The 20,157-nt window shown below is 41.2% G+C and overlaps 1 protein-coding gene across 1 annotated transcript in view; it reads left to right on the top strand.

Moving 5' to 3' along the window:
* wdr26a (WD repeat domain 26a) overlaps nt 1–20,157 on the top strand; it is a 29,187-nt gene that overhangs the window by 5,679 nt on the left and 3,351 nt on the right. The window contains exons 2-13 of the mRNA XM_042489825.1: nt 72–171; nt 404–460; nt 2,416–2,552; nt 3,871–3,968; nt 5,333–5,489; nt 6,252–6,390; nt 6,486–6,626; nt 9,521–9,640; nt 10,239–10,384; nt 11,293–11,371; nt 11,509–11,638; nt 13,331–13,525. Coding sequence (XP_042345759.1) covers nt 72–171; nt 404–460; nt 2,416–2,552; nt 3,871–3,968; nt 5,333–5,489; nt 6,252–6,390; nt 6,486–6,626; nt 9,521–9,640; nt 10,239–10,384; nt 11,293–11,371; nt 11,509–11,638; nt 13,331–13,525 — 1,499 coding nt within the window. The remainder of the gene's footprint in view (nt 1–71; nt 172–403; nt 461–2,415; nt 2,553–3,870; nt 3,969–5,332; nt 5,490–6,251; nt 6,391–6,485; nt 6,627–9,520; nt 9,641–10,238; nt 10,385–11,292; nt 11,372–11,508; nt 11,639–13,330; nt 13,526–20,157) is intronic.

The raw sequence follows: 20,157 nt of genomic DNA, 5'->3' as shown, positions 1-20,157 counted from the left end.
TAGTACTGGTATAGTTTTGTTTTTAGCATTATGTTAATATATTTGTCTTGTGCTGCGTTCATTGTTTGCAGTCAGACGGTGGACCTCCTGATGCAGGAGTCTGGCTGCAGACTGGAGCACCCCTCTGCCACCAAGTTCCGCAATCATGTGATGGAAGGAGAGTGGGACAAGGTGGATGCAAGTTATCTGAACTGCATATCCATACTCATAGGATTCTTTTGGAACTTCCTCTGCTGAGTCTTCTTTTATTTAGACTCAGCAGAGGAAGTCTAATTTGACAAAAAAACAGATTGTTTTCATGTGTGATGTCACCATTAGTCAGTGTTTATCTATTAATGGGGTGATCAAATGTTCGACATACCCCAGTTTGTTTTGTTGATGCTTTATCCCTCTTCTTATTCAGGCTGAGAGTGATCTGAATGAGCTGAAGGCATTGATGCATTCTCCAAGTGCTATAGTGGTAAGTGGCAGTGCCCCACAATCCTCAGAGCACTGACAGAGGGCTGTGTCTCTGTGCTGTCTCATCAGTAAATAAATGTTTCATGTGCCGTTCACAAACACAACAATCGCAGAATTGTATACTGACGAAAAAAGTGGTCAAAATGTTTATGTGCAAGAGAATGAATAAAAAATATAGACTTTTCGAAGTAAATTAAAAGTGCTACATTTAGCTGTTCCTGCCCAATACGCTAGAGTTTCCCAAACATTGATTTGTGGCAACTGCCATAGTGTTAACATCGACAGCCACGTATTGATTTTCTTTTTTTTTTATGCCTCCATGCTGGTGATAGCCGAGGCTTCAGGCATTATGTTTATGGGTTCCTATAGTCGCGTTATCTGAAGAATGCCCTGAGGGAAGTTCTTCAATTCTGGCACAATTATTTGAGTAGACTCAGGGATTAACTTGTTTTGGCGGCCATAGGTCAAGGTCATCTTGCATTCGTCTCATTCTTGTGAACGGGATATCTCAAGAACACCTTGAGTGAATTTTTCTTCAAATTATCACAAACATTCACTTAGACTTAACAATGAGCTCATTAGAATTTAGTGTTCAAAGGACCTTGCGTCTGTCTCATTTTCACCCTGCCTTGAGGGAGTTTCCTCAAATTTGGCACAACGCCCATTTGGACTCAAGAATTCACTAATTAGAATCTGGTGGTCGCAGGTCCAAAGTGAAGGTCACTTTGAACTCATAAAACATGTTTTTAGCCATAATTCAAGAACCCTAGATGCCCAGCTTTAAACTGTGCTGATTGTATAAATTGGCTGTGCTGCCGGCACAATAAATAAATATACGAATAAACACAAAATATAACTGTAAGAATGTGATGTGATGCAATAGATTTTCACACTTCTTTTAACAGTTCACCGCAGTTTATTTCACATTGCACTAGTTCTTATTTCAAAAAGTCTTTTTTTCCAAGGTGTCTATTTGACAATCCCATATTCCCACAGTAATGGTGATTTCCATCCCAAAGTATTCTTCAAGACAAAGCAGAGCAGAGACAGTTTAGGATTGGCCAGTCACCTCAACAGACAATCTCTTCAATCACGTCAAACTTACAAGATAGACAGTGATGAACAGGGAAATGTGGTCAAAAATGTTGATAATGTTTTCATATTTGTTTTGGAAGTACAGTAACACAGGTTTTTTGTTCAAATCAGTTTGAAAGTGTTCCAAGAAAGATACAGAGTTTTATTAAGTGATGGCCCAAGTGAGACAGACAGCCAATCAGAGCGGAGCTTCTCCTCACAGCACCAAAGTGTCTGAATGAACAATATTCAGAGGTGGAAAGTGACTTCCTTAGACTTCTACAGACCACTTTATGTTAGTTTCAGGTTTTAGTCAGACTTTGGATGAATTATTTAGAAACGCCAGGATGCATCACTCCGTGTCTCATCCAGCTGCTCGCGCTGAGCTTATTATTACCAAGGGCAGATGTAATGTTTTTGGGGCCTGGGGCCACAAGCACACGACCTTATTTTCAACCTTTCTCTAACTGAGGGTGTTGGAAGGCTATTGGCAGCTATAGAGGAAGTAGGCCTATTCAAAACTTTTTTTTTCCAAAGTTAAACAGTTAATAGCACAGAGCAGAAGTTGAAGTCAGAGTCCTGCAGTCAGGAGAGGTTGTCCTATTATGAGCTCAATGTATCCGAAGTTTGTTTAAGATGGACTTTTATTTCTTATATAATGCTGGATAGTTTAATAAATAATAATGCATCATCGTTCATTACACACCATGGTCACATGAAACCATGTCAGTGAACTACGAGGGCAAAATACAAAACAAAAAAAGCAAAAAACAAAACATTTGTTCATTAATCATAATCGAGATGAAGTGTTCAGTTCAACCTTTAATAACTAATGTCCTTGTTTAATGTGTGGCCTTGTCATCACCCTGTCCTCCTGTCCAGCGGATGAAGTTCTTGCTGCTGCAGCAGAAGTATCTGGAGTACCTGGAGGACGGGAAGGTCCTGGAGGCTCTGCAGGTCCTCCGAGCTGAGCTCACTCCTCTCAAGTACAACACAGAGCGGATCCACATTCTGAGCGGGTCAGTTCCCCAGCAGACAGGGACGCTGCTGATGGAAGCAGAGTTATTATTTACAACACAATGTCAAATGTTGCTCATTGTTTTTATGTTTGAGTTTAGCTTTTTATGCCTCTCCACTTGAGACAGCTGTGGTTAGAGGCTTTATAGTCACAGATTGTCCATCTGTGGAAATGTACATATGTATGTTTGTCTTTGTCCCATTCTTGTGAATGCAATAGCTCACATACACATTGAGGAAAAATATCTTCTAATTTGGCAATAATGTTCACTTGGACTCAAGGATAATCACATTTTTAGTCATAACTCATACAATAATTATGACAAAATCTCCCACAAATGTCTGTTAGGATAAAATAATGAAGTGATGACTTTTAATGAAGCTCAACTTCACTGTGACACAATAACGTTCTAAAATTGGGTTCAATATCTTTGGTGCAAAGTTGACAGTTTGGCCTAAGAATGGGGCTAGAGGGATTTCTCAGTCCTCATAAACAATGAGAACATCAGACAGCGTCTACTGGGGACCTTGAGCATCTCTGGATATTCTTGACATGAGATATAGAACTGTGGACCAGACTTACCAACATTCCCTAAAGTCACCAGGTCTTCTTGTGTAATATTTGTTTGGACCTTTTGCCAAGTTTTCCTCCTTTTAATGCTGTGAAGATGATACAACTGATATAGCTAGCCAAGTATTATCCCTAAAAAATTAAAAAATATATAATAAAAATACAGAACCAGGGAGATTAAAGTGGTAATTTACAAGATAAAAACATGGATATTCTATAAGATTATGAAGTCATTGCAGAAAAAAAACATGACATTAAAGTGACATTATTTTTTTCTTTTGTTGTCAAGGAACCACATTGCTTCACTTTGCAAGGTTGGGTCAACATCATTACATCAGAGACACTGTCATGGTTGAACTTGTTACAGTGCACTAAAAAGATGAAATAAGCCATACTTTTTGTGAAAATACTTATGTAAGATATTAATTGGTATTTATTAGGTTGATTTTTGGATGTGTAACACCTCCCTTAAAAGCCTGATTTTGAAAATTGCATTTTGTTTGCAGAGTGGTATGTGGTATTATTAAGCGTCCAGTTCAGTGGCATTTTCCTGCCTGTTTTTTGGGGGTTTTTTTGTTTTTTTTGTAGGAATAGTGGAGGAGGAGCCTTAATTGTATGAGTTGCAAGCATGACAGGATTGACTGCTGATGGAGAGGTGTGTGTGTGTGTGAGAGAGAGAGAGCTCACGGTAGAAGCAGGTGTGAGTATGTCTGACAGGAGATGAGAAACTGTCCTCTTGTGTTCTGCAGGTACCTGATGTGCAGTCATGCAGAGGACCTGCGAGCCAAAGCAGAGTGGGAAGGCAAAGGAACGGCATCCAGAACAAAGCTGCTGGACAAGCTGCAGAGTGAGTGCAGTCTGACTCAACTCATAGTTTTCTTACTACACACAGTTAACACTCTCTCTGTACTGTCATTACCATGTACAGCAAGAGCAGCTGCATCAACAGCAGTGGGTAGTCCTTGTGTACAATATATATTTGAAAATGTCAAGCTGCTTACAAGCTTACGTCTCAACCTGTGCAAACAACAACGTTGAGCAGTGTGCACATCCTGGCCATAACAATCTTAGGATGCAATATTACCTTGATTATAACTGGATGTAAATCTTTAGGCAGTATTAAAATATCATGTTTTCAGTTGCCCAATTGAAACTTATTTAATCACTTTCCTATTGTTTGGGACCGGCTTCACACTGGACACACCAAGAGCGCATTTCTCTGCACCAATCAGCAGCCATTCTTCTTCTCTGCTTTTTTCTAATCACATGGAGAGCTCTGTCCCTCCCTGCTTCTTTGTGTGTGTGTGTCTGTCTCTGTGTGTGTGCTCGTCTCTCTCCCTCTCTGTTTAGACACACTGGATGCATATTATATCATTTATATGATCACATTATTTATATCATATCCAACATATCCTTTATATTGTCAATAATAGAGTATTCAGTGTGTTTTCCTGCCAGAGTCGCTTATGGCTTGTGGAAAAATAGACCACACACCGAAACTGTTGCTGCAGATTGTGAGCCTGACACAGAGTGTGAGGCTGCAGCGCATCCAAAATGAGTGGTTGAACTGCTTAACATGGGCGCCAAAAGCAAGCAGCTGGCGCTTGATGGAAAAGTGGTGGGCTTTGTAGCCTTTCCTTGGAGAAACCTCATCTTATTTGTAGCAGATAAACACATAAATTGACAATTTTGGCACCTAGCTACTTCTCTATAGATACACATACACGTCACCGCGACCTACACAGAGAATGGTGTTATGGGTAACTGTAGGACGCAGAGGATCACAGAGGGCAACGTAAACATATGTACACTTATAAATTGTACCCCCCCCCCCCCATGAGTCATTGTTATGAGCAACTTAAAAAGAAATTACCCCAAAATTAGCTAGAAATTAGTAAAAAGGTACAAAAAAGTAACGTCAAAATTAGAGGAAAAAAAGCAAAAAAGGAAAGGTGTTTTTTAAAAATAAAAAAACAGAAAATATGGGGAAATTACCTCAAAAAAGTGTTTAAAAATATGGTCATGTGTGTCCCAGACCACCTCGGCAGCTGGTTTCAGTGATCAGATCAGAAATGTGTCTTGGTGGCCATTAACGCTTGTGGTTCACGCTGTTCACTAATGATCACATAACCCAAGATGCATGTTAACAGCAGGTGTGAACAGGGTGTAAATGTTCTGAACTGATGAGAATCTTTCTGTGTTTAACTGCAGCATACCTGCCTCCGTCAGTGATGCTGCCTCCTCGCCGCCTGCAGACTCTGCTGAAGCAGGCGGTTGAGCTGCAGAGGGAGCGCTGCCTCTACCACAACACCAAGCTGGACAGTGGACTGGATTCCGTGTCTCTCCTGCTGGACCATGCCTGCAGCCGGTAAGAACCCACACCAGGGCTCCACACAGGCCTGTTTAACCTTTAGGTGCTGTTTGTCCCACAGCCATCAAAGCCTAAAAACATGCATTGTATTAATTCTAGGTGTCGTTCTGGGCTTTTGGCCTGGAATTTGTCATTTTTACTATTTTCCATCCAACAAATGGCATTTTTTACCATATTTGTTATGTAGAAAAAATGCATGCTGTTTCAACTAGGTGCACTGTTACAACCTATGTTACTGCTAATCATTGACATATCTCAGGCTGTGATCATCAAAAAAATCTACTTTGCATGTAGTATATTGAAAATAGTTCATTTTTTGCGTGTGTTTTTTTCCTTATAAAAACATAGCGGCATCATGACAAAAACCTGGCAATTAAAGGGTTAAAATGCTGAAATGTAATGAATATTTGATATACATTATTATAACTGATTTTGGTTTGAAAAAAATAAAACTCAATAAAAGGAGAAAATTTGATTAATATATAATAATTTTTAAAACTTGATTTTAAAAAGTGCATTTTGTGCGCAGTGCAGTTCAAGTGTGTGTAATATTAAAGTGGGCCCTGTGGGTTAAACAAAGTAATCAAGCTTTGATGTGTGTTTCCGGTAGTCTGCTATAAATACGTAATCCTTCAGTGTACATCATAGCCAATCATATTAGATAACTGTCAAACCAATGTATCTGACCATTTACATTGTTAAGTTGTGTTAGCATGATGAAGCTTGATGTCTACCTGTGCGTGTGTTTCTGATCTTTAGGAAACAGTTCCCCTGCTACACTCAGCAGATTCTCACTGAACACTGCAATGAAGTTTGGTTCTGCAAGTTCTCCAACAACGGCACAAAACTGGCAACTGGGTCCAAAGACACCACCGTCATTGTGTGGCACGTGGACACGGTGATCAATCATTTCCTCAGCATCAGTGTCACCTCACAGCACAGAGAATGAGTTGAAAGAAACAGATTTTGACTGGTTTGTGTGTTGGTCAACAGGAAACCCAGCAGCTGAAGTTGATGAAGACTCTGGAGGGTCATGCTTACGGTGTTTCGTACCTGGCATGGAGCCCTGATGACACCTATCTGATAGCCTGTGGTCCTGATGACTGCTCTGAGCTATGGCTGTGGAATGTCCAGGTACAACATGTGTCACACGCTGTCAGCTGCTCATCGGCTTCCTTCTGTCTGACTCATTTGTGATCCACATTTAGAAAAATCAATCAAATATAACTACAGTGACAGTAATTGAATGGCTGCTACTGTTAGCTCTGTGGTGAACATTAATCAGCAGCGGGCCACTGGACAATCAGCTATGAGCTCAACTATGCAGAGGCCACTAGCATCATTCTGTAAGATTTTATTTATGTTTTTGTCTTACAGACTCTGAGGGTCTGTCCTGCAGGCTTTAAACAGCTGGAGAGGGTTCCTGTAAGAAAAGCCAGCATGTTATCACAGATGCCAGTTATGTACTAATACAGAAAGTGTAGAGTAGTTAGTACTGCAAAATTCTTAAAAGGGAACAGCGGCCATTTTTAAGAAATTATATTATTCAGGAGGCTGTATAACATGATGCAAAAAATACGACAACCTGCTCATGAACGTGCATATTGCCAGGGCGCTGGGAAACCAGTAAGTGTCAGCTAGAGCTGGGCGATATGGCTTCTAAATAATATCACAATACTTTTAAGTGATATTGTGATACATGATAAATATCACGATATTTTGAAATCTCAAAACTACTGTAAACTACTAAAATACAAAATAATTAAATGAACCACAGTTACAGATAAAGTAGCTACTGCCATAAAATACATTTACATAAAATACTGTTATAATAAAGTTTAATTAAAACACTGACAAATATAAACAAATATAAAGTTAAATCAAGTGCTGCTATAGATTAATTGCAGTTAATTGTATTTGCAAGTCATAGTGGTGCTTTGTCTAACTTTTTATACCCAAACCACATTCAAATGACAGGAGGAGCTCCTCTTTTAGGGCCCTCTGACTCTTTCAGTCAGAGGCTGGATACAGGTACATTCAAGCAGACAGTGTGAGAAAAAAGTGTTTTTTAAACATTAGAGTATGTCAGCACGCAAAAGCATGAACCTGAAAATGAGCAAAATGTGGGACCTTTAATATAGCAGTATGAAAATTTGAATTCGTTGTTTATCTGCGGTTAACTATGCAGCTGCAGCCCTAATGTATTTTTTGCTCGTAATTAGAAACAGTGGGTTGTTAACTTCTCCATGACAACCAGCTGTCACAGCCTGTCCATCTGTCACTCACTCAGCTCACAACTGATTCTTCATGGTCAACAGGAACTCCCAGTCTTTGTAGCAGAGTGTACTGTCTATCTGCTGCTGCTGGTGACATCAGCTCAGCCCCCTGCTCTTTGCTGATATGTACAAGTCTCCTCAGCTTCTGCTGCACTTTGAAAAAATCTGAACTAATGCTTTAACAACACCATCTATCTTACCCACATGGAAAAGGGTTTTTTCTTCACCCTCCTCCAGCCCTTCATGCTGGCTGTAAAAAGATCCCGGTAATGCTTTGTAAACTTCAGCTGAAGCTACTCTGAAGGTTTCCACAGATACTACAGTAGAGAGTTAGTAACACAAAGACAGTGTTGGTAGGAACTAAGAGTGGGCTAGAGCAAATCCAGATATGGTGTTTTGTGTGTTTGTACCCTTTGTAGTTCTTTTCTATGTATTTGAACACAATCTGGCCAAAATCAAGATAATAATGAGTAAATCAGTTGAATCACTGTGCACAAAAAGGCTGAACTGCTTCTTCTTTTAATTAAATCTTCATTTTGAACAAGAAACAACACGTTTTGCTCACTGCTTCATCGGGTTTGTATAACAATGCACTACACCGTGTTTTATATGGGCTGCAGCTGCAGCTGCAGAGTCCAATCAGAAGCAGGGTGGAAAACCTGCTTAGTAATAGGCCATTTATGGTCACATATGCATGCCTGTTACTTCAAACTGTCACACCTTGTATGAGCAAATGAAACAGATCCTATTATTACATATCAAAAATGATAGTTTGTCAGTAACACGTCATCTTAAAATATCAACAAGACAGATTAACTACATATCCCTACATCATGGGGAAGATAGTGAGAGGGGAGGAGGGAGTGTCCTGCCTTTCCTCTTCATCAATCTGGTTACATAATCTGTAAGCAGAAAAAAATCATTCATTAAATAAATTGCGATGTAGGAAGAAAGAACAATTATCTAAAATTACAATGACGATCAAGCTCAAAGAAAACAAATAAATTATAAGTGGGGAAAGCAAACATTAACCCAGTAACACAAAGATATGCACAAATTCAGTCAATATATAATAGATGTCCAACTTGATGAAGACAGAAGACAAGCTGTGAGGACTGACAGTGCTGTGCAAGAGGATGTGCCTTTGAATGTGTTCATCAAGATAATAATGACTTTTGATCAATATGCATCTTGTAACTTCTTAGATTCTGACTTATTCTTGTATCCCATTCGTGGGCACTGAACAAGACTTTTAGATCCCCCCACACTAACCCAGGACGGTTTGTGTATTCATGGTGTAACCCACCAGACAGTGTTTTAGTATTTTGCATTTTTTTAGTATTTATTTATTTGCACAGTAAAAAAATCAACAAAATAGAACAGATTGTGCAGGTGAGATACAGAAAACCCCTAGAGGCATATAAGAGAATCTCACATCAAAATAAATTACAAAAGCAAAGAAAGAGTCCCACAATATTAAAGCAAGTTCACTCTGCTGCAGTCTGGCAAGCGATCCAGAGGATCTCTGAGCAGCTTCTTTCCTCAGCTCCACCTCATCCTCTGCTCTCCACTATACAAACACTTAACTGCCTCTTCACACACTCTCAAACCTGAAGGGTTAGCAGTATTTGCTTTTTTTTATTTTTCGGGCAATTAGAAGGTCACAACAAAAAAATGGAATAAGTGTGTTGTGGAGTTGTTGTAGTCTGATCTTTTCAGTCCTATTTCTCTTTCCCCGCTTGTGTTGTGTAGACGGGGGAGTTACGAACAAAGATGAGTCAGTCTCATGAGGATAGTCTGACCAGCGTGGCCTGGAATCCAGATGGTAAACGCTTCGTCACCGGTGGCCAGAGAGGCCAGTTCTACCAATGTGTGAGTATCTGTCGCTGACTCTGAGCATTACATACAGTGTATTTACATCACACTCTCTGACTGGAAAAAACACATTTTTAAAGGTGTCCTGACGGTGGTTGAAGCACAGAAGCGAGTGCCACCTCAGTCCACAATTTGCCTAATAATAATGTTTTCATTACCTAAATGCTGCTGGTTTATTTACAAAAGGATGCTTGGATATGATCGGAAATGACATTCTGATAATCGCACACTGACCAGTGCAATCTCTGTTTCATCTGAGCTGGGATGAAAAAAACATCCTTCTAACAAATCTAATGGCTTTGTTTGAAAAACATCAGCCATCCTAAAAAAAAAAAAAAGGTTGTTATGGTACTCTGTTGCCATTCATTTAGTGCCTCCAGGCTGGATCATTAAGGAAGAGGGGGTAGATGTTCAGATGTACAGTACTTTGACCTCACCATCCCTGCTGTCGCCCAGTTACTCAGAAACTTTAAAAGTGCTGACACCACAGAATGTTGGGTCCGATAATGTCTTGAGTTTTATGTTTTCAAATACTGATAAACATTGTGGTGTTGATGGTGTTTCTGAATGCATCCTGTTTCCTCCTGACTCCCAGGACCTGGATGGAAACCTGCTGGACTCATGGGAAGGAGTTCGGGTGCAGTGCCTGTGGTGTCTGAGTGACGGCCGGACCGTCCTTGCATCTGACACCCACCAACGCATTCGGGGGTACAACTTTGAGGACCTGACGGACAGAAACATGTAAGTTACCACTAAAATTAAATAATTACAAATGCTACCAAAATTCATTCACATTTAGATTCATCAGATGAAAATTTCTGAAATAAATTTATATCTGAGGCTGCAGTGACCAGATATGTAGTGTTGTATAATGTAATATGTACTGTCCAATAGGCCTTGGCGAAATTATCCTCCAACACAATATTGGTCCTCACATGTCTATTATAGCTGAAATATATTCAGTTATGCAACGGCTGTTATGAATTTTGCACTATATGCACTATATGCATATTGCACTTTTTCTTTTTCTCTTTCTTCCACTTTGCTTCACTGCATTGTTGCAGTGTATCACAGCAAAGTAACAACATGCTGGCAGACATCTGACACTGTACGTAATTACCCATGTAGGCCTAACCCCATCAGGAAAGATCTGCTCACTGTCTGCTCTCTTTGGCAAAAAGAATGCAATTACAACATTGTGTTTGTTTAATAGATAAGAAAATAACACTTTTTTTGTAGTCATTCACTTTTAGAGAATTACAGTCAAAGGATAAATTTATTTTCAAAAACAGAAGTGCACCAAATGACTTGAATGACTGAAACAGCAGTCATAATAGATAGTGTCTTAACATGTCTCAGCCAGGGAGTCAGCAGGGCCATCAGGAAAGAAGGAGTCAGAGGTATAGGCAGTATTTTGATATTGACATGACAGCTTAATTGAGTGGGTTGTATTGCGTGTGTGTGTGTGTGTGTGTGTGTGTGTGTGTGTGTGTGTGTGTGTGCGTGCGTGCGTATGTGCGTGCGTGTGTGTCTAACCTGCCCGTTATGCAAACTATTTGTCTTGTTTTGTGGCATACCTGTGTTTTGGCCTCTCTGTGCAGCAGTGTGTGCTCTGCCTGTGGTTGATGATGTGTGTCGTATCATTGCAGAGTGCAGGAAGACCACCCCATCATGTCTTTCACTGTTTCCAAAAACGGAAGGTTAGCTCTGCTCAATGTTGCAACTCAGGTGAGCAGCTTGTTACTTCCTCACATTCACACAGCAGCACAGTATCACTTCCCCTTCATTTTATCTTCAGTCAATGGCTGAAATATTGGGTCTGGTGATTTGAAATGTATGTCTCAATAAATGTTGTGTGTTTGTAGGGAGTGCACCTATGGGACCTCCAGGACCGGGTGCTGGTGAGGAAGTACCAGGGGGTGACCCAGGGCTTCTACACCATCCACTCCTGCTTTGGAGGGCACAATGAAGACTTCATCGCAAGTGGCAGTGAAGGCAAGACAACAGAAGGCAGCTCAGACAGACCAACAGATTAAAATTAACATAGTATCACTACAATGACATCATCAGTAGTTATTTTCTCAGACTTGGCAAGGCACCTTTAGAACCATAGACTGAGGGAGGAATTATGGCATAAGACATAAATAAACAACTGTGCAAACCCACGCAGAGATGGCGCTGGGTAAAACTGGGTCACAGAGTTGATGGACACATCTCCCAAATCTCAACAAGATGTCATGCAGACATGCGCGTTAGGGAAGTTAAAAATAAAATCAAAGTGAAAATTAAGTATGGAACAAACAGTACAATTATTATAAACAGCTACGCATTCATTTCCAAGTGACCCCTGTAGGCTGCACCTTCGCCCACATGCAGCCTGGAGAACCACAACTCCAGCCTGAGAAGTACGCCACACCATGAGTGAATAGATTCTTAAATAATCAGTGAAGTCACCATTTAATTCTAATCCAGTAATCCAGTCCTAATAAAACCAGCTGTAGCACGCTAAGTTTTAAAGATAACATAATGATAACATATTAAACTAGATGACTTAAGGTATCGGTTGGTACCACTCATGCTATCTAGTCGGGAAGGGAGGAAAAGAACGCTCCAAAGTTGCACTACATTTTGGCAAGGGATATTATTTTTGAGGGGAGAGAGAGGTGCAAAACAGGTAAAGTGTTTCAGGTAATTCTTTAAACACTGGGGAGGGAGAAATGTTTTTGATTCGCCATGGGGGGACAGTTAACGTAAGTGGCTGTATTTTGTGTTCAAAACTCACAACTGGGTTTTTGCCCCAGCCATCCCCCTTCACTGATAAATAAGTCTGTAAAAACAGTGTGTTTAATATTTCTGTATAACAGAATATTTTTTTATATAACCCCCATGGGTGTGAATGAGGGGCCCATTTTGGAAAACTTTGTCCTCCTGCCTAAAATTTCTAATGGCTGGCCTGCCTGCTGCTGCAGCTTCACATGAAAAACTTTTATTATAAAGTGGTCACAGAAAATACAATGTGTTTGTCAGTCAGAATCAGAATCAGTTTATTGTCCCTTCCATATATAAGCTAGCACACATGGAGGTGAAATACTGTGTCCCACAAAACAAGACAGCAGCCATTTGCAGTATTTATTGATGACAGATGAGTCTGAAGTACTGCAGTGAGGAGCAGAGAGGAGCAGTGAGGAGCAGTGGAGCAGTGAGGAGCAGTTCACTGTGCTATCAGGTTAGCTCTGTGTTTGAGTACAAAATGTTGCCAAATACAAGCTTTTGCTTGTCATTTTGATCCCAGATCCTCCGCTGTTGTCTTGATGGTTGAAGCTCATCAAGTTATTAATGAAATCTGACTCCTGCTCCTTTGTGCTGCCACTGCCACTCTGCTGCTGCTTTACCGAGCTGACACAGTTTAGAACTGTGTTTTCCTTTGTCCTAAGTATGTATTTTAAAAAAAGTTAACTTTGGTGGGCTAATACTTGTTGAATGCCTGAACATCAGTGCAGCAATAGTCTGGTGACCTTTACAGGGTGTACCCCGTCTCTCGCTCAGTGTCAGCTGGGATAGGCTCTAGCCCCATGTGACCCTTAACAGGATGAGTGGTTACAGCTTATGAATGAATGAACAGCATGTAACATGGCGTAGCACACAGTAAACTGATAGCTGATGAAATTATGTCCTGTTTCCTGTCAGACCACAAAGTTTACATCTGGCACCGGCGCAGTGAGCTGCCCATCGCAGAGCTGACTGGTCACACCCGCACAGTCAACTGTGTAAGCTGGAACCCCGTCCTGCCGGGACTGCTGGCCAGCGCCTCTGACGACGGGACTGTCCGAATCTGGGGACCTGCCCCCTTCCTGGATGTTCAGGATGCAGAAGGGCTCAACGGTATGAACATGACAACTACTCACTGTATTTAAAGAGCATACATCAAGATGTTTTTAAACAGTCAACAAGAAACAAATTATATAATATCAATGAAACATAATTGAACTGAGACAAAAGAAGAAGACAAAAACAGTTGATGAGACTGCAGTTCTGCATAAATGCTTTTTTTAAGAGAGACAGAAATGAAGAAACAGGAACTTCCGGCACGACTCCAACATGGCGGGAGCATAAAAAGGGAGCTCCCTGACATTAAGATTAAAAAGGTCCTATGACCTATCAGTTTGAGAAAGTGACGATAAATGCACAAATGTGGTGGTTAGGGCAATTAGTAAGACCAGAGGAAAAAATCGAAAGTCAAGTAAAAATGCAAATTTGAACCTCAAACAAGATAACGAGCCAGCTAAGCTAATAGGCGAGTCAACCGAATTGATGTGAGAGACTACTGAGCTAGCTGAGTCAACAGGTGATAGAGGGACAACCAACCTAGCAACGAGACCGAGCCAAGAAGGAGAAGAAACACAACAACCTGCTAAAAGTATGGCAGACCTGAAGTCAATATTGCAAGGGATACGTGAGTTTCGCCGGGAGAACTTTGAAAACCTGAAAGAAATCAAAGATGATATTAGGAAGACAAACAATAGGATAGATGACACTGAGAAGCGGGTCAAGGAAACAGAGGAGCGCACTCAGAACCTGGAGGAAGGCACGTTGGAGCTCATGGAGCTGCAGAAGCAGGTCGAGACCAGAATGACAGATTTAGAGGGGCGCGCAAGGAAGGAGAATGTTCGGATCCATGGGGTGAAGGAGGGTGCAAGGCAACACTCAATCGATGATCACTTTTGTTGAAAACCTCCTGAGGGAGAAACTGGACTAACCCACATCACTGAGCAACCTACCAAGGACTCCCCGCCTAGATCCATTGTGATGAAGTTACAAAGTTTCCAGAATAAAGAAGAACTTATTAAGATAGCCTGGCAGAAAAAGGGCTTCACATATGAGGGGAGAAAGGTGTTTCTAGACCACGACTATGTGCCGGAGATTTTGAAAAAATGCAACAAATGCGCAGAGGCAAAAAGGGTACTAAGAGATAAGAATCAACAAAACAGGGTAAATCAACAAAATTGCTGGCATAAAAAACTAAACAGCAGGCAAAAAACAATATCTGTAGAATAAAGGACGCAGATACAGGATCAACAGTGGACAAAACAGGGGAAATTCAAAAGTGCTTTGAAACTTATTGTAAAAATCTATATGCTCAACCAAAAACTAGTAATAAAACTCAGATGGACCAATTTTTAGAGAACTTAAATTTACCAAGAGTAACAGAAGAAGAACAGAATCAGACTTTAACGGCAGAAATTACAGACGAGGAAATAAATAAGGCGATTTCAAATCTTAGGGCTGGCAAGTCCCCAGGTTCAGACGGATACACTGCAGAATGGTACAGATCGCTTAAGGTAACATTAATCCCACTTCTGCGGAAGGCATTTAACTGGGTGTTGACAGAGGGAGAAATTCCTCATTCATGGAGAGAAGCTATGTAATTCCAAAGGAGGGAAAGGACCAGCTGGAATGCTCCAGTTATAGACCTATCAGTGTACTTAATCAAGATTACAGATTGTTTACAGCCATTTTAGCCAGACGTCTAGAAATAATTCTGCCAGAAATAATCCACTTGGACCAGACGGGATTCATAAAACAAAGACAGGCGCAGGACAATATCAGGCGCACTCCACATGTAATGCAACATGTAATCAAAAATCAGATAGAGACAGTAGTGGTGGGATTAGATGTGGAAAAGGCATTTGATTCTGTAAAGTGGGATTTCCTATATAGTGTGCTGGAGCGGTTTTGCTTCCGCAAGACATTTATTAAGGTTATTCAGGCCCTGTATAATAATCTGACAGCTAGGATCAGGATCAGTGAGAGTCTTTCAAAGTTTATCACATTAGAATGAGGCTGTCGTCAGCATTGCTCAGCGAGTCTGCTTCTTTTTGCCATTTTTTGGAACCCCTGAGCTATTGGATAAAACAAAATGAAAATATAACAGGTATAGACATGGAGGGAGGGATACAAAAAATAGCTTAATTTGCTGATGATGTGCTAATATATTTATCAAGCCCGAACACGTCCCTTCCTGCACTTATGACAACCCTTACAGATTATGGTCACCTATCGGGTTTTAAAATAAATATACAAAAAAACTCAGGTTTTTACTTTCAATTATAGACCAGGCCAAGCGATTAGAGACAAGTACAAGCTCAATCAAAATCAATAAAATATTTGGGAGTTAATCTACCTCAAGATTTAGGAAAATTAAAATCCACCAACTACGATCCGTTACTCAATAGAATTAAATCTGATATCAGCAGATGGAATTTGATACCCTATATGAGTTTTACACAAAGAGTGGAGGTGATAAAAATTAATGTACTGCCGAGGCTTCTGTACCTGTTCCAGAGTCTACCGGTGGAGGAGACAGATATTGAATTCAGGGAATGGAATAAAATGATCTCTAGATACGTCTGGCAGGGGTGGAGACCGAGGATTAGGTACACAACGCTGCAGTTACCGAAAAATAAAGGAGGGCTAGCACTTCCGTGCATGAAGAGCTATTATCAAGCTGCACAAATAAAAGCATTGCTAAATGTATACAATCCTTCCTACTCAGCGAGATGGAAAGAAATTGAGGCCAGCACAACAGACGGGGTTTCTAAACAGGCTATAATAGGGGACAACAACTTGAGAAAACACCTCAATGAAGGGACAACCCATGGTTGGATATATCACTGAAGCTTTGGTTTGAATTAATCACGAAAAACAATTTGAGGATACAAAGTAGATTATTAAGATGGATTGGGTATGATTACGGATTTATACAAAATAGAACAGATAAGAGTTTTCAAAATTGGGAAAGGGGACCTACGATGTTCTGGGAGCTCTTAAGAAAGAAGAAGATTAAACATTGTCAAGAGATAAAAGACCAATTTAGGCTGACACATTGAGATCAATACAGACATTTTCAATTAAGGCATTATCTAGAGCAAACACTAAGGGGAATAATAGAGAGGAGGGGATTAGCAGTCATTGAGATGTTTATTTCAGCATATGAAGCAAAACTGGGGGAAAAAACTTATTTCAAAATGATATGGGAGTGGAAGACTTAAAGGTAAATGACACAGTGTATACAAAAGAGAGGGGAGAGAGAGGCAAATATTGTCATATTAGTGGATGAATGGGAAGAGATAAATGAACAGCAGTGGAGAACAACTTGTTCCTTGTCTTGGAGAACATGGGTGGAAGAATATCATAAGATTTTTGAGAACACCAGCGCAAGTGTTGGCGATTATGTGGAGCTGATAAAGCTGACCACTTTCACGTATTCTGGAGTTGCCCCTCCATTTGCAGCTACTGGCAGGAGATTAAGAAGTGCATGGATAAAATACTGAAGGTAGACCTCCCACTTACATTTGAGGTATTATACTTGGGGAAACTGGACAAAGATTTTACAAGATTAGAGGACAAACATATTTATAGAATAATGTTGACTGCAAGCAAAAAAAGCGATTACCAGGAAATGGATGAAGAATGAGGTACCTAAGGTTGAGGACTGGATTGAAGTTATACACCATATATATGTGATGGAAAAGTTAACTTTCTCTATGACACTGGAGGTGGACAGATTTAAAAGAATTTGGGAAAATTGGATAGAGTTCATAAAACCAATTAGGTCAGACTTTATTTGAGTTGTCCATCATTAGATGCAATGTACAATTTTGCAGTCCTCCTACAGCTTGTTCACAAGTGTGCTCGAACAAAACTATTTTTATATCGCTTAGTTTTACACCTCAAGACTAAAAACCTCTTCCCAGAGGGGAGAAGCTGGAACTCACCGTGCAAAGGATGCAGTTCATCGGCTAACCACTGTAACTGTCTGGTATACAGGGATGCCGGGTTCAGCTGGGGCTCACCAAGCAGCTTACTTGACCATTTCACAATCTGATTTAAAGAGTTCCTGTTCTTTACAGAGAGACCTCCAAACCATGACACCAAAGAAAAGGATAAAACTGATTCAATAAAAGTATAATAAAATAAAATCATCATGGTTTTATCAACGTGGAAGTAGTACAGTAGTACACAGTAGGACAGTGGAGTCACTGGTGTCCTTTTGTTACACACAGCTGTACAGTTTAGTTTTGAGTCAATGACAGTCCCAGTCCCAAGGCCACACATTGCACTGACTGGCCATTAATGGTTGTGACATCATTGGTGTGAGCAAGTTTTCTAAAATTAATAATCACATCTTTCGTTTTGGCTATGTTCAACTGAAGATATGACTTTCATTATTCTGGAGGAGACTTACAGCAACAGAGTCATCAACATACTTTATAATGGTCCTGTTCTCATATTTGCTCTGACACATGTTTATGATGATTATGGTGATGATGATGATGATGATGAAGATGAAGAAGATGGTGGTGATGATGATGATGATGATGATGATGATGATGATGACAGTAATGTAATGTAATGTAGTTTTATTTAGACAGGGACAGTGCACAATAAAACATTAACCTTATATGAAATAAGGAGAGATGCATTGTACCAAGTTCTAGCAGAGCTGCTATTTTCCGCCTCTTATAGAATAAATTAATACTTAAATGATAGAATTGGATTAAATAAAATACAAAACATCATCCATCCATCCATTTCCGTCCACTTATCTGAGGACGGGTCGCGGGGGCAACAGATAAAGCAGAGCAGGTGTCCCTCTCCCCAGCAACGCTTTCTAGTTCCTCCCGGGGGACCCCAAGGCGTTCCCAGGCCAGACAAGATATGTAATCCCTCCAGTGTGTTCTAGGTCTGCCCCGGGGCCTCCTACCAGTAGGACATGCCCAGAACACTTCTAGCGGGAGGCTCCCAGGAGGTATCCTGATCAGATTCCTGAACCACCTCAACTGGCCCCTTTCGATGTGAAGGAGCAGCGGCTCTACTCCGAGCTCCTCTCGGATGTCTGAGCTCCTCACCCTATCTCTAAGGCTGAGCCCAGCCACCCTCCACAGGAAGCTCATCTCAGCTGCTTGTATCCGCTATCTCATTCTTTCGGTAACTAACCAGAGCTCATGACCATAGGTGTGGGTCGGAACATAGATGGACTGGTACATCGAGAGCTTCACCTTCTCACCACAGCAGTCCAATGCAACTCCTGCATCACTGCGGATGCCGCACCAAACTGTCTCTCCATCTCACGCTCCGTTCTGCTCTCACTTGTGAACAAGACCCCAAGATACTTGAACTCCTTCGCTTGGGGCAGCAACTCACTCCCCACCAAGAGGGGACAATCCACCATTTTCCGGCAGAGAATCATGGCCTCAGATTTGGAGGTGCTGACTCTCATCCTGACCACCACTGTTTGGTGATGGAGGCAACAGAACCACATCATCTGCAAAAAGATGCAATTCTGATGTCCCCAAACCGGACCCCTTCCTACCTCCGGCTGCACCCTGAGATCCTGTCCATGAAAATCACAAACAGAATCGGAAGACAATGGACAACCCTGGCGGAAACTAACACCAACTGGGAACAGAACCCGCATTTATTCCTCCTGAATTTGAGGTTCAACAATGGGACAGAGCCTCCTTTCCAGCACCCTGGAGTAGACTTTCCCTGGGAGGCTGAGTAGTGTGATACCCCAATAATTGGAGCACACTAAAAAATGGGAACCACTACCCGGTCTGCCACTCCACAGGCACCATACCCAACCTCCACGCAACACTGAACAGACGTGTCAGCCAAGACAGCTCTACAATGTCCAGAGTCTTAAGCATCTCAGGGCGAACCTCTTCCACACCAGGCGCCTTGCCACAGAGGAGCTTTTTGACTACCTCAGTGACCTCTGCCAGGGATATGGATGAAGTTTCCCCCGAGTCTTCACACTCTGCCTCCTCCACAGAGGATGTGAAGGCAGGGTTCAGGAGTTCCTCAAAGCGGTCCTTTCACTGTTCGACAGTATCCCCGGTCCAGGTCAGCAGTTCTCTCCTGCTGAGGACAGCCTGAGATAAGCCCTGCTTCCCCTTTCGGAGACGTCTCACAGTTTGCCAGAACTTCCTTGAGGCCAACTGAAAGTCCTCCTCCATGGCCTACCTGAACTCCTCCCACACCCGAGATTTTGCTTTGGTGACCTCCTCCACTGCAGCCCTTCTGGCCAACTGGTACCAGGCCTGCCCAATCTACAAAAATTGTGATAGTGATATTTGTGATGATGATGACTGCTGGTAGTGATGATGATGATTGCGATGGTGATGAAGATGATGATTGTGATAGTGATAATTGTGATGATGATGATGATGATGATGATGATGATGATGGCGACTGTGATGGTAGTGATGATGATGGTGGTGACAATGATAATGATGCTAGTGATGATGAAGATGATGATTGTGATAGTGATAATTGTGATGGTAGTGATGATGATCGTGATGGTGATGATGAAGATGATGACTGTGATAGTGATGATGAAGATGATTATAGTGATGGTGATGATGATGATGGTTGTGATGACGATGATTGTAATGATGAAGATGTTGATTGTGATGGTGATGATGATTGTGATGATGAAGATGAGGATTACC

The sequence above is a fragment of the Plectropomus leopardus genome, chromosome 7 (assembly GCF_008729295.1).
Source record: "Plectropomus leopardus isolate mb chromosome 7, YSFRI_Pleo_2.0, whole genome shotgun sequence".
Classification (NCBI taxonomy): Eukaryota; Metazoa; Chordata; class Actinopteri; order Perciformes; family Serranidae; genus Plectropomus; species Plectropomus leopardus.
This window is presented reverse-complemented; position numbering and strand designations above follow the sequence as displayed.